The 14340-nt window shown below is 52.7% G+C and overlaps 2 protein-coding genes across 2 annotated transcripts; both read left to right on the forward strand.

Annotated features, from left to right (window-relative positions):
• Positions 1 to 5118: 5118 nt before the first annotated feature.
• Positions 5119 to 8298, forward strand: LOC118493649 (mucin-5AC-like; the record flags this gene model as incomplete). The annotated part of the gene is made up of 3 exons (XM_035994232.1): positions 5119 to 5579; positions 5694 to 6009; positions 7804 to 8298. Coding segments are annotated over 3 exons (1272 nt in total), but the record flags the coding sequence as incomplete, so codon positions are not given.
• Positions 8299 to 12039: 3741 nt separating this feature from the next.
• On the forward strand, positions 12040 to 14043 carry LOC118493650 (mucin-5AC-like; the record flags this gene model as incomplete). Its single annotated transcript, XM_035994233.1, has 3 exons — positions 12040 to 12248; positions 12369 to 13071; positions 13528 to 14043. Coding segments are annotated over 3 exons (1428 nt in total), but the record flags the coding sequence as incomplete, so codon positions are not given.
• Between the last annotated feature and the right edge of the window lie 297 nt (positions 14044 to 14340).

Raw genomic sequence — 14340 nt, forward strand, 5'->3', positions numbered from 1 at the left:
ACAACAACCACAGAAGCAGCAACGACAACCACAGCTGCAGCAACGACAACCACAGCTGCTCCAACAACAACGACAGAAGCAGCAACGACAACAACAGCTGCCCCAACAACAACCACAGAAGCAGCAACAACAACCACAGATCCTCCAACAACAACCACAGAAGCAGTAACCACAACCACAGCTGCTCCAACAACATCCACAGCTGAAGCAACAACAACCACTGTTGCCCCAGCAACCTCAGAAGCAGCAACGACAACCACAGCTGCCCCAACAACCACCACAGAAGCAGCAACGACAACCACAGCTGCAGCAACGACGACCACAGCTGCTCCAAAAACAACCACAGAAGAAGCAACTACAACTACAGCTGCAGCAACGACAACGACAGCTGCTCCAACAACAACCACAGCTGCAGCAACGACAACCACAGCTGCCCCAACAACAACCACAGAAGCAGCAACGTCAACCACAGCTGCCCCAACAACAACCACAGAAGCAGCAACGACAACTACAGCTGCAGCAACGACAAACACAGCTGCTCCAATAACAACCACAGAAGCAGCAACGACAACCACAGCTGCAGCAACCACAACCACAGCTGCCCCAACAACCACCACAGAAGCAGCAACGACAACCACAGCTGCCCCAACAACAACCACAGAAGCAGCAACGACAACCACAGCTGCAGCAACGACAACCACAGCTTCTCCAACAACAACCACAGAAGCAGCAACTACAACCACAGCTGCAGCAACGACAACCACATCTGCTCCAACAACAACCACAGAAGCAGCAACGACAACCACATCAACAGCAACGACAACAACAGCTGCCCCAACAACAACCACAGAAGCAGCAACAACAACCACAGCTGCTCCAACAACAACCACAGAAGCAGTAACCACAACCACAGCTGCTCCAACAACATCCACAGCTGAAGCAACAACAACCACTGTTGCCCCAGCAACCTCAGAAGCAGCAACGACAACAACAGCTGCCCCAACAACCACCACAGAAGCAGCAACGACAACTACAGCTGCAGCAACGACAACGACAGCTGCTCCAACAACAACCACAGCTACAGCAACAACAACCACAGCTGCCCCAACAACAACCACAGAAGCAGCAACAACAACCACAGCTGCTCCAACAACAACCACAGAAGCAGCAACGACAACCACAGCTGCTCCAAAAACATCCACAGCTGAAGCAACGACAACCACTGTTGCCCTAGCAACCGCAGAAGCAGCACCGTCAACCACAGCTGCCCCAACAACAACCACAGAAGCAGCAACGACAACTACAGCTGCAGCAACGACAAACACAGCTGCTCCAACAACAACCACAGAAGCAGCAACGACAACCACAGCTGCTCCAACAACAACCACAGAAGCAGCAACGACAACCACAGCTGCAGCAACCACAACCACAGCTGCCCCAACAACCACCACAGAAGCAGCAACGACAACCACAGCTGCCCCAACAACAACCACAGAAGCAGCAACGACAACCACAGCTGCTCCAACAACAACCACAGAAGCAGCAACGACAACCACAGCTTCCACAACAACCACAGAAGCAGCAACGACAGCCACATCTACAGCAACGACAACAACAGCTGCCCCAACAACAACCACAGAAGCAACAACGACAACCACAGCTGCTCCAACAACAACCACAGAAGCAGCAACGACAACCACAGCTTCCACAACAACCACAGAAGCAGCAACAACAACCACATCTACAGCAACGACAACAACAGCTGCCCCAACAACCACCACAGAAGCAGCAACGACAACCACAGCTGCCCCAACAACCACCACAGAAGCAGCAACGACAACCACAGCTGCAGCAACGACGACCACAGCTGCTCCAACAACATCCACAGCTGAAGCAACGACAACCACTGTTGCCCCAGCAACCTCAGAAGCAGCAACAACAACCACAGCTGCCCCAACAACCACCACAGAAGCAGCAATGACAACCACAGCTGCAGCAACGACAACCACAGCTGCTCCAACAACAACCACAGAAGAAGCAACGACAACTACAGCTGCAGCAACGACAGCTGCTCCAACAACAACCACAGCTGCAGCAACTACAACCACAGCTGCCCCAACAACAACCACAGAAGCAGCAACAACAAACAAAGCTGCTCTAACAACAACCACAGAAGCAACAACGACAACCACAGCTGCCCCAACAACAACCACAGAAGCAGCAACGACAACCACAGCTGCCCCAACAACATCCACAGCTGAAGCAACGACAACCACTGTTGCCCCAGCAAACACAGAAGCAGTAACGACAACCACAGCTGCCCCAACAACCACCACAGAAGCAGCAACGACAACCACAGCTGCAGCAACGACAACCACAGCTGCTCCAACAACAACCACAGAAGAAGCAACGACAACTACAGCTGCAGCAACGACAGCTGCTCCAACGACAACCACAGCTGCCCCAACAACAACCACAGAAGCAGCAACAACAACAACAGCTGCTCCAACAACAACCACAGAAGCAGCAACGACAACTACAGTTGCAGCAACGACAAACACAGCTGCTCCAATAACATGCACAGCTGAAGCAACGACAACCACTGTTGCCCCAGCAACCACAGAAGCAGCAACGACAACCACAGCAGCTCCAACAACATCCACAGCTGCCCCAACAACAACCACAGAAGCAACGACAACCACAGCTGCTCCAACAACAACCACAGAAGCAGCAACGACAACCACAGAAGCAGCAACGACGACCACAGCTGCTCCAACAACAACCACAGAAGAAGCAACTACAACTACAGCTGCAGCAACGACAACGACAGCTGCTCCAACAACAACCACAGCTGCAGCAACGACAACCACAGCTGCCCCAACAACAACCACAGAAGCAGCAACAACAACCACAGCTGCTCCAACAACAACCACAGAAGCAGCAACGACAACTACAGCTGCAGCAACGACAACCACAGCTGCTCCAACAACAACCACAGAAGCAGCAACGACAACCACAGCTGCTCCAAAAACATCCACAGCTGAAGCAACGACAACCAGTGTTGCCCCAGCAACCACAGAAGCAGCAACGTCAACCACAGCTGCCCCAACAACAACCACAGAAGCAGCAACGACAACTACAGCTGCAGCAACGACAAACACAGCTGCTCCAACAACAACCACAGAAGCAGCAACGACAACCACAGCTGCAGCAACCACAACCACAGCTGCCCCAACAACCACCACAGAAGCAGCAACGACAACCACAGCTGCCCCAACAACAACCACAGAAGCAGCAACGACAACCACAGCTGCAGCAACGACAACCACAGCTTCTCCAACAACAACCACAGAAGCAGCAACTACAACCACAGCAGCAGCAACGACAACCACAGCTGCTCCAACAACAACCACAGAAGCAGCAACGACAACCACATCAACAGCAACGACAACAACAGCTGCCCCAACAACAACCACAGAAGCAGCAACAACAACCACAGCTGCTCCAACAACAACCACAGAAGCAGTAACCACAACCACAGCTGCTCCAACAACATCCACAGCTGAAGCAACAACAACCACTGTTGCCCCAGCAACCTCAGAAGCAGCAACGACAACAACAGCTGCCCCAACAACCACCACAGAAGCAGCAACGACAACTACAGCTGCAGCAACGACAACGACAGCTGCTCCAACAACAACCACAGCTACAGCAACAACAACCACAGCTGCCCCAACAACAACCACAGAAGCAGCAACAACAACCACAGCTGCTCCAACAACAACCACAGAAGCAGCAACGACAACCACAGCTGCTCCAAAAACATCCACAGCTGAAGCAACGACAACCACTGTTGCCCTAGCAACCGCAGAAGCAGCAACGACAACCACAGCTGCTCCAACAACAACCACAGAAGCAGCAACGACAACCACAGCTTCCACAACAACCACAGAAGCAGCAACGACAGCCACATCTACAGCAACGACAACAACAGCTGCCCCAACAACAACCACAGAAGCAACAACGACAACCACAGCTGCTCCAACAACAACCACAGAAGCAGCAACGACAACCACAGCTTCCACAACAACCACAGAAGCAGCAACGACAACCACATCTACAGCGACGACAACAACAGCTGCCCCAACAACCACCACAGAAGCAGCAACGACAACCACAGCTGCCCCAACAACCACCACAGAAGCAGCAACGACAACCACAGCTGCAGCAACGACGACCACAGCTGCTCCAACAACATCCACAGCTGAAGCAACGACAACCACTGTTGCCCCAGCAACCTCAGAAGCAGCAACAACAACCACAGCTGCCCCAAGAACCACCACAGAAGCAGCAATGACAACCACAGCTGCAGCAACGACAACCACAGCTGCTCCAACAACAACCACAGAAGAAGCAACGACAACTACAGCTGCAGCAACGACACCTGCTCCAACAACAACCACAGCTGCACCAACTAAAACCACAGCTGCCCCAACAACAACCACAGAAGCAGCAACAACAAACACAGCTGCTCCAACAACAACCACAGAAGCAACAACGACAACCACAGCTGCCCCAACAACAACCACAGAAGCAGCAACGACAACCACAGCTGCCCCAACAACAACCATAGCTGAAGCAACGACAACCACAGCTGCTCCAACAACATCCACAGCTGAAGCAACGACAACCACTGTTGCCCCAGCAAACACAGAAGCAGTAACGACAACCACAGCTGCCCCAACAACCACCACAGAAGCAGCAACGACAACCACAGCTGCAGCAACGACAACCACAGCTGCTCCAACAACAACCACAGAAGAAGCAACGACAACTACAGCTGCAGCAACGACAGCTGCTCCAACAACAACCACAGCTGCCCCAAAAACAACCACAGAAGCAGCAACAACAACCACAGCTGCTCCAACAACAACCACAGAAGCAGCAACGACAACTACAGTTGCAGCAACGACAAACACAGCTGCTCCAATGACATCCACAGCTGAAGCAACGACAACCACTGTTGCCCCAGCAACCACAGAAGCAGCAACGACAACCACAGCAGCTCCAACAACATCCACAGCTGCCCCAACAACAACCACAGAAGCAACAACGACAACCACAGCTGCTCCAACAACAACCACAGAAGCAGCAACGACAACCACAGAAGCAGCAACGACAACCACAGCTGCAGCAACCACAACCACAGCTGCCCCAACAACCACCACAGAAGCAGCAACGACAACCACAGCTGCCCCAACAACAACCACAGAAGCAGCAACGACAACCACAGCTGCAGCAACGGCAACCACAGCTGCTCCAACAACATCCACAGCTGAAGCAACGACAACCACTGTTGCCCCAGCAAACACAGAAGCAGCAACGTCAACCACAGCTGCCCCAACAACAACCACAGAAGCAGCAACTACAACCACAGCTGCAGCAACGACAAACACAGCTGCTCCAACAACAACCACAGAAGCAGCAACGACAACCACAGCTGCTCCAACAACAACCACAGAAGCAGCAACGACAACCACAGCTTCCACAACAACCACAGAAGCAGCAACGACAGCCACATCTACAGCAACGACAACAACAGCTGCCCCAACAACAACCACAGAAGCAACAACGACAACCACAGCTGCTCCAACAACAACCACAGAAGCAGCAACGACAACCACAGCTTCCACAACAACCACAGAAGCAGCAACGACAACCACATCTACAGCAACGACAACAACAGCTGCCCCAACAACCACCACAGAAGCAGCAACGACAACCACAGCTGCCCCAACAACCACCACAGAAGCAGCAACGACAACCACAGCTGCAGCAACGACGACCACAGCTGCTCCAACAACATCCACAGCTGAAGCAACGACAACCACTGTTGCCCCAGCAACCACAGAAGCAGCAACGACAACCACAGCAGCTCCAACAACATCCACAGCTGCCCCAACAACAACCACAGAAGCAACAACGACAACCACAGCTGCTCCAACAACAACCACAGAAGCAGCAACGACAACCACAGAAGCAGCAACGACAACCACAGCTGCAGCAACCACAACCACAGCTGCCCCAACAACCACCACAGAAGCAGCAACGACAACCACAGCTGCCCCAACAACAACCACAGAAGCAGCAACGACAACCACAGCTGCAGCAACGGCAACCACAGCTGCTCCAACAACATACACAGCTGAAGCAACGACAACCACTGTTGCCCCAGCAACCACAGAAGCAGCAACGTCAACCACAGCTGCCCCAACAACAACCACAGAAGCAGCAACTACAACCACAGCTGCAGCAACGACAACCACAGCTGCTCCAACAACAACCACAGAAGCAGCAACGTCAACCACAGCTGCCCCAACAACAACCACAGAAGCAGCAACGACAACCACATCAACAGCAACGACAACAACAGTTGCCCCAACAACAACCACAGAAGCAGCAACAACAACCACAGCTGCTCCAACAACATCCACAGCTGAAGCAACAACAACCACTGTTGCCCCAGCAACCTCAGAAGCAGCAACGACAACCACAGCTGCCCCAACAACCACCACAGAAGCAGCAACGACAACCACAGCTGCCCCAACAACCACCACAGAAGCAGCAACGACAACCACAGCTGCAGCAACGACGACCACAGCTGCTCCAACAACAACCACAGAAGAAGCAACAACAACTACAGCTGCAGCAACGACAACGACAGCTGCTCCAACAACAACCACAGCTGCAGCAACGACAACCACAGCTGCCCCAACAACAACCACAGAAGCAGCAACAACAACCACAGCTGCTCCAACAACAACCACAGAAGCAGCAACGACAACTACAGCTGCAGCAACGACAACCACAGCTGCTCCAACAACAACCACAGAAGCAGCAACGACAACCACAGCTGCTCCAACAACAACCACAGAAGCAGCAACGACAACCACAGCTGCTCCAAAAACATCCACAGCTGAAGCAACGACAACCACTGTTGCCCCAGCAACCACAGAAGCAGCAACGTCAACCACAGCTGCCCCAACAACAACCACAGAAGCAGCAACTACAACCACAGCTGCCGCAACGACAACCACAGCTGCTCCAACAACAACCACAGAAGCAGCAACTACAACCACAGCTGCAGCAACGACAACAACAGCTGCTCCAACAACAACCACAGAAGCAGCAACGACAACCACATCAACAGCAACGACAACAACAGCTGCCCCAACAACAACCACAGAAGCAGCAACAACAACCACAGCTGCTCCAACAACAACCACAGAAGCAGTAACCACAACCACAGCTGCTCCAACAACATCCACAGCTGAAGGAACAACAACCACTGTTGCCCCAGCAACCTCAGAAGCAGCAACGACAACCACAGCTGCCCCAACAACCACCACAGAAGCAGCAACGACAACCACAGCTGCAGCAACGACGACCACAGCTGCTCCAACAACAACCACAGAAGAAGCAACGACAACTACAGCTGCAGCAACGACAACGACAGCTGCCCCAACAACCACCACAGAAGCAGCAACGACAACCACAGCTGCAGCAACGACGACCACAGCTGCTCCAACAACAACCACAGAAGAAGCAACGACAACTACAGCTGCAGCAACGACAACCACAGCTGCCCCAACAACAACCACAGAAGCAGCAACAACAACCACAGCTGCTCCAACAACAACCACAGAAGCTGCAACGACAACCACAGCTGCTCCAAAAACATCCACAGCTGAAGTAACGACAACCACTGTTGCCCCAGCAACCACAGAAGCAGCAACGTCAACCACAGCTGCCCCAACAACAACCACAGAAGCAGCAACGACAACTACAGCTGCAGCAACGACAAACACAGCTGCTCCAACAACAACCACAGAAGCAGCAACGACAACCACAGCTGCAGCAACCACAACCACAGCTGCCCCAACAACCACCACAGAAGCAGCAACGACAACCACAGCTGCCCCAACAACAACCACAGAAGCAGCAACGACAACCACAGCTGCTCCAACAACAACCACAGAAGCAGCAACGACAACCACAGCTTCCACAACAACCACAGAAGCAGCAACGACAACCACATTTACAGCAACGACAACAACAGCTGCCCCAACAACAACCACAGAAGCAACAACGACAACCACAGCTGCTCCAACAACAACCACAGCTGCAGCAATGACAACCACAGCTGCCCCAACAACAACGACAGAAGTAGCAACAACAACCACAGCTGCTCCAACAACAACCACAGAAGCAGCAACGACAACCACAGCTGCTCCAACAACATCCACAGCTGAAGCAACGACAACCACTGTTGCCCCAGCAACCTCAGAAGCAGCAACAACAACCACAGCTGCCCCAACAACCACCACAGAAGCAGCAACGACAACCACAGCTGCTCCAACAACAACCACAGAAGAAGCAACGACAACTACAGCTGCAGCAACGACAGCTGCTCCAACAACAACCACAGCTGCAGCAACTACAACCACAGCTGCCCCAACAACAACCACAGAAGCATCAACAACAAACACAGCTGCTCCAACAACAACCACAGAAGCAGCAACGACAACCACAGCTGCTCCAATAACATCCACAGCTGAAGCAACGACAAACACTGTTGCCCCAGCAACCACAGAAGCAGCAACGACAACCACAGCTGCCCCAACAACAACCACAGAAGCAGCAACGACAACAACAGCTGCAGCAACAACAACCACAGAAGCAGCAACTACAAACACAGCTGCAGCAACCACAACCACAGCTGCCCCAACAACAACCACAGAAGCAGCAACGACAACCACATCAACAGCAACGACAACAGCTGCCCCAACAACAACCACAGAAGCAGCAACAACAACCACAGCTGCTCCAACAACAACCACAGAAGCAGCAATGACAACCACAGCTGCTCCAAAAACATCCACAGCTGAAGCAACGACAACCACTGTTGCCCCAGCAACCGCAGAAGCAGCAACGTCAACCACAGCTGCCCCAACAACAACCACAGAAGAAGCAACGACAACTACAGCTGCAGCAACGACAAACACAGCTGCTCCAACAACAACCACAGAAGCAGCAACGACAACCACAGCTGCAGCAACCACAACCACAGCTGCCCCAACAACCACCACAGAAGCAGCAACGACAACCACAGCTGCCCCAACAACAACCACAGAAGCAGCAACGACAACCACAGCTGCTCCAACAACAACCACAGAAGCAGCAACGACAATCACAGCTTCCACAACAACCACAGAAGCAGCAACAACAACCACAGCTGCTCCAACAACAACCACAGAAGCTGCAACGACAACCACAGCTGCTCCAAAAACATCCACAGCTGAAGCAACGACAACCACTGTTGCCCCAGCAACCACAGAAGCAGCAACGTCAACCACAGCTGCCCCAACAACAACCACAGAAGCAGCAACGACAACTACAGCTGCAGCAACGACAAACACAGCTGCTCCAACAACAACCACAGAAGCAGCAACGACAACCACAGCTGCAGCAACCACAACCACAGCTGCCCCAACAACCACCACAGAAGCAGCAACGACAACCACAGCTGCCCCAACAACAACCACAGAAGCAGCAACGACAACCACAGCTGCTCCAACAACAACCACAGAAGCAGCAACGACAACCACAGCTTCCACAACAACCACAGAAGCAGCAACGACAACCACATCTACAGCAACGACAACAACAGCTGCCCCAACAACAACCACAGAAGCAACAACGACAACCACAGCTGCTCCAACAACAACCACAGCTGCAGCAACGACAACCACAGCTGCCCCAACAACAACGAAAGAAGTAGCAACAACAACCACAGCTGCTCCAACAACAACCACAGAAGCAGCAACAACAACCACAGCTGCTCCAACAACATCCACAGCTGAAGCAACGACAACCACTGTTGCCCCAGCAACCTCAGAAGCAGCAACAACAACCACAGCTGCCCCAACAACCACCACAGAAGCAGCAACGACAACCACAGCTGCAGCAACGACAACCACAGCTGCTCCAACAACAACCACAGAAGAAGCAACGACAACTACAGCTGCAGCAACGACAGCTGCTCCAACAACAACCACAGCTGCAGCAACTACAACCACAGCTGCCCCAACAACAACCACAGAAGCATCAACAACAAACACAGCTGCTCCAACAACAACCACAGAAGCAGCAACGACAACCACAGCTGCTCCAATAACATCCACAGCTGAAGCAACGACAACCACTGTTGCCCCAGCAACCACAGAAGCAGCAACGACAACCACAGCTGCCCCAACAACAACCACAGAAGCAGCAACGACAACAACAGCTGCAGCAACAACAACCACAGAAGCAGCAACTACAAACACAGCTGCAGCAACCACAACCACAGCTGCCCCAACAACAACCACAGAAGCAGCAACGACAACCACATCAACAGCAACGACAACAGCTGCCCCAACAACAACCACAGAAGCAGCAACAACAACCACAGCTGCTCCAACAACAACCACAGAAGCAGTAACCACAACCACAGCTGCTCCAACAACATCCACAGCTGAAGCAACAACAACCACTGTTGCCCCAGCAACCTCAGAAGCAGCAACGACAACAACAGCTGCCCCAACAACCACCACAGAAGCAGCAACGACAACTACAGCTGCAGCAACGACAACGACAGCTGCTCCAACAACAACCACAGCTGCAGCAACAACAACCACAGCTGCCCCAACAACAACCACAGAAGCAGCAACGACAACTACAGCTGCAGCAACGACAAACACAGCTGCTCCAACAACAACCACAGAAGCAGCAACGACAACCACAGCTGCAGCAACCACAACCACAGCTGCCCCAACAACCACCACAGAAGCAGCAACGACAACCACAGCTGCCCCAACAACAACCACAGAAGCAGCAACGACAACCACAGCTGCTCCAACAACAACCACAGAAGCAGCAACGACAATCACAGCTTCCACAACAACCACAGAAGCAGCAACGACAGCCACATCTTCAGCAACGACAACAACAGCTGCCCCAACAACAACCACAGAAGCAACAACGACAACCACAGCTGCTCCAACAACAACCACAGAAGCAGCAACGACAACCACAGAAGCAGCAACGACAACCACATCAACAGCAACGACAACAGCTGCCCCAACAACAACCACAGAAGCAGCAACAACAACCACAGCTGCTCCAACAACAACCACAGAAGCAGCAATGACAACCACAGCTGCTCCAAAAACATCCACAGCTGAAGCAACGACAACCACTGTTGCCCCAGCAACCGCAGAAGCAGCAACGTCAACCACAGCTGCCCCAACAACAACCACAGAAGAAGCAACGACAACTACAGCTGCAGCAACGACAAACACAGCTGCTCCAACAACAACCACAGAAGCAGCAACGACAACCACAGCTGCAGCAACCACAACCACAGCTGCCCCAACAACCACCACAGAAGCAGCAACGACAACCACAGCTGCCCCAACAACAACCACAGAAGCAGCAACGACAACCACAGCTGCTCCAACAACAACCACAGAAGCAGCAACGACAATCACAGCTTCCACAACAACCACAGAAGCAGCAACAACAACCACAGCTGCTCCAACAACAACCACAGAAGCTGCAACGACAACCACAGCTGCTCCAAAAACATCCACAGCTGAAGCAACGACAACCACTGTTGCCCCAGCAACCACAGAAGCAGCAACGTCAACCACAGCTGCCCCAACAACAACCACAGAAGCAGCAACGACAACTACAGCTGCAGCAACGACAAACACAGCTGCTCCAACAACAACCACAGAAGCAGCAACGACAACCACAGCTGCAGCAACCACAACCACAGCTGCCCCAACAACCACCACAGAAGCAGCAACGACAACCACAGCTGCCCCAACAACAACCACAGAAGCAGCAACGACAACCACAGCTGCTCCAACAACAACCACAGAAGCAGCAACGACAACCACAGCTTCCACAACAACCACAGAAGCAGCAACGACAACCACATCTACAGCAACGACAACAACAGCTGCCCCAACAACAACCACAGAAGCAACAACGACAACCACAGCTGCTCCAACAACAACCACAGCTGCAGCAACGACAACCACAGCTGCCCCAACAACAACGAAAGAAGTAGCAACAACAACCACAGCTGCTCCAACAACAACCACAGAAGCAGCAACAACAACCACAGCTGCTCCAACAACATCCACAGCTGAAGCAACGACAACCACTGTTGCCCCAGCAACCTCAGAAGCAGCAACAACAACCACAGCTGCCCCAACAACCACCACAGAAGCAGCAACGACAACCACAGCTGCAGCAACGACAACCACAGCTGCTCCAACAACAACCACAGAAGAAGCAACGACAACTACAGCTGCAGCAACGACAGCTGCTCCAACAACAACCACAGCTGCAGCAACTACAACCACAGCTGCCCCAACAACAACCACAGAAGCATCAACAACAAACACAGCTGCTCCAACAACAACCACAGAAGCAGCAACGACAACCACAGCTGCTCCAATAACATCCACAGCTGAAGCAACGACAACCACTGTTGCCCCAGCAACCACAGAAGCAGCAACGACAACCACAGCTGCCCCAACAACAACCACAGAAGCAGCAACGACAACAACAGCTGCAGCAACAACAACCACAGAAGCAGCAACTACAAACACAGCTGCAGCAACCACAACCACAGCTGCCCCAACAACAACCACAGAAGCAGCAACGACAACCACATCAACAGCAACGACAACAGCTGCCCCAACAACAACCACAGAAGCAGCAACAACAACCACAGCTGCTCCAACAACAACCACAGAAGCAGTAACCACAACCACAGCTGCTCCAACAACATCCACAGCTGAAGCAACAACAACCACTGTTGCCCCAGCAACCTCAGAAGCAGCAACGACAACAACAGCTGCCCCAACAACCACCACAGAAGCAGCAACGACAACTACAGCTGCAGCAACGACAACGACAGCTGCTCCAACAACAACCACAGCTGCAGCAACAACAACCACAGCTGCCCCAACAACAACCACAGAAGCAGCAACGACAACTACAGCTGCAGCAACGACAAACACAGCTGCTCCAACAACAACCACAGAAGCAGCAACGACAACCACAGCTGCAGCAACCACAACCACAGCTGCCCCAACAACCACCACAGAAGCAGCAACGACAACCACAGCTGCCCCAACAACAACCACAGAAGCAGCAACGACAACCACAGCTGCTCCAACAACAACCACAGAAGCAGCAACGACAATCACAGCTTCCACAACAACCACAGAAGCAGCAACGACAGCCACATCTTCAGCAACGACAACAACAGCTGCCCCAACAACAACCACAGAAGCAACAACGACAACCACAGCTGCTCCAACAACAACCACAGAAGCAGCAACGACAACCACAGCTTCCACAACAACCACAGAAGCAGCAACGACAACCACATCTACAGCAACGACAACAACAGCTGCCCCAACAACCACCACAGAAGCAGCAACGACAACCACAGCTGCCCCAACAACCACCACAGAAGCAGCAACGACAACCACAGCTGCAGCAACGACGACCACAGCTGCTCCAACAACAACCACAGAAGAAGCAACGACAACTACAGCTGCAGCAACGAGAACGACAGCTGCTCCAACAACAACCACAGCTGCAGCAACGACAACCACAGCTGCCCCAACAACAACGACAGAAGTAGCAACAACAACCACAGCTGCTCCAACAACAACCACAGAAGCAGCAACGACAACCACAGCTGCTCCAACAACATCCACAGCTGAAGCAACGACAACCACTGTTGCCCCAGCAACCTCAGAAGCAGCAACAACAACCACAGCTGCCCCAACAACCACCACAGAAGCAGCAATGACAACCACAGCTGCAGCAACGACAACCACAGCTGCTCCAACAACAACCACAGAAGAAGCAACGACAACTACAGCTGCAGCAACGACAGCTGCTCCAACAACAACCACAGCTGCAGCAACTACAACCACAGCTGCCCCAACAACAACCACAGAAGCAGCAACAACAAACACAGCTGCTCCAACAACAACCACAGAAGCAGCAACGAAAACCACAGCTGCTCCAATAACATCCACAACTGAAGCAACGACAACCACTGTTGCCCCAGCAACCACAGAAGCAGCAACGACAACCACAGCTGCCCCAAGAACAACCACAGAAGCAGCAACGACAACAACAGCTGCAGCAACAACAACCACAGAAGCAGCAACTACAAACACAGCTGCAGCAACCACAACCACA

Source organism: Sander lucioperca, chromosome 17 (assembly GCF_008315115.2).
Source record: "Sander lucioperca isolate FBNREF2018 chromosome 17, SLUC_FBN_1.2, whole genome shotgun sequence".
In the NCBI taxonomy this organism is placed as follows: Eukaryota; Metazoa; Chordata; class Actinopteri; order Perciformes; family Percidae; genus Sander; species Sander lucioperca.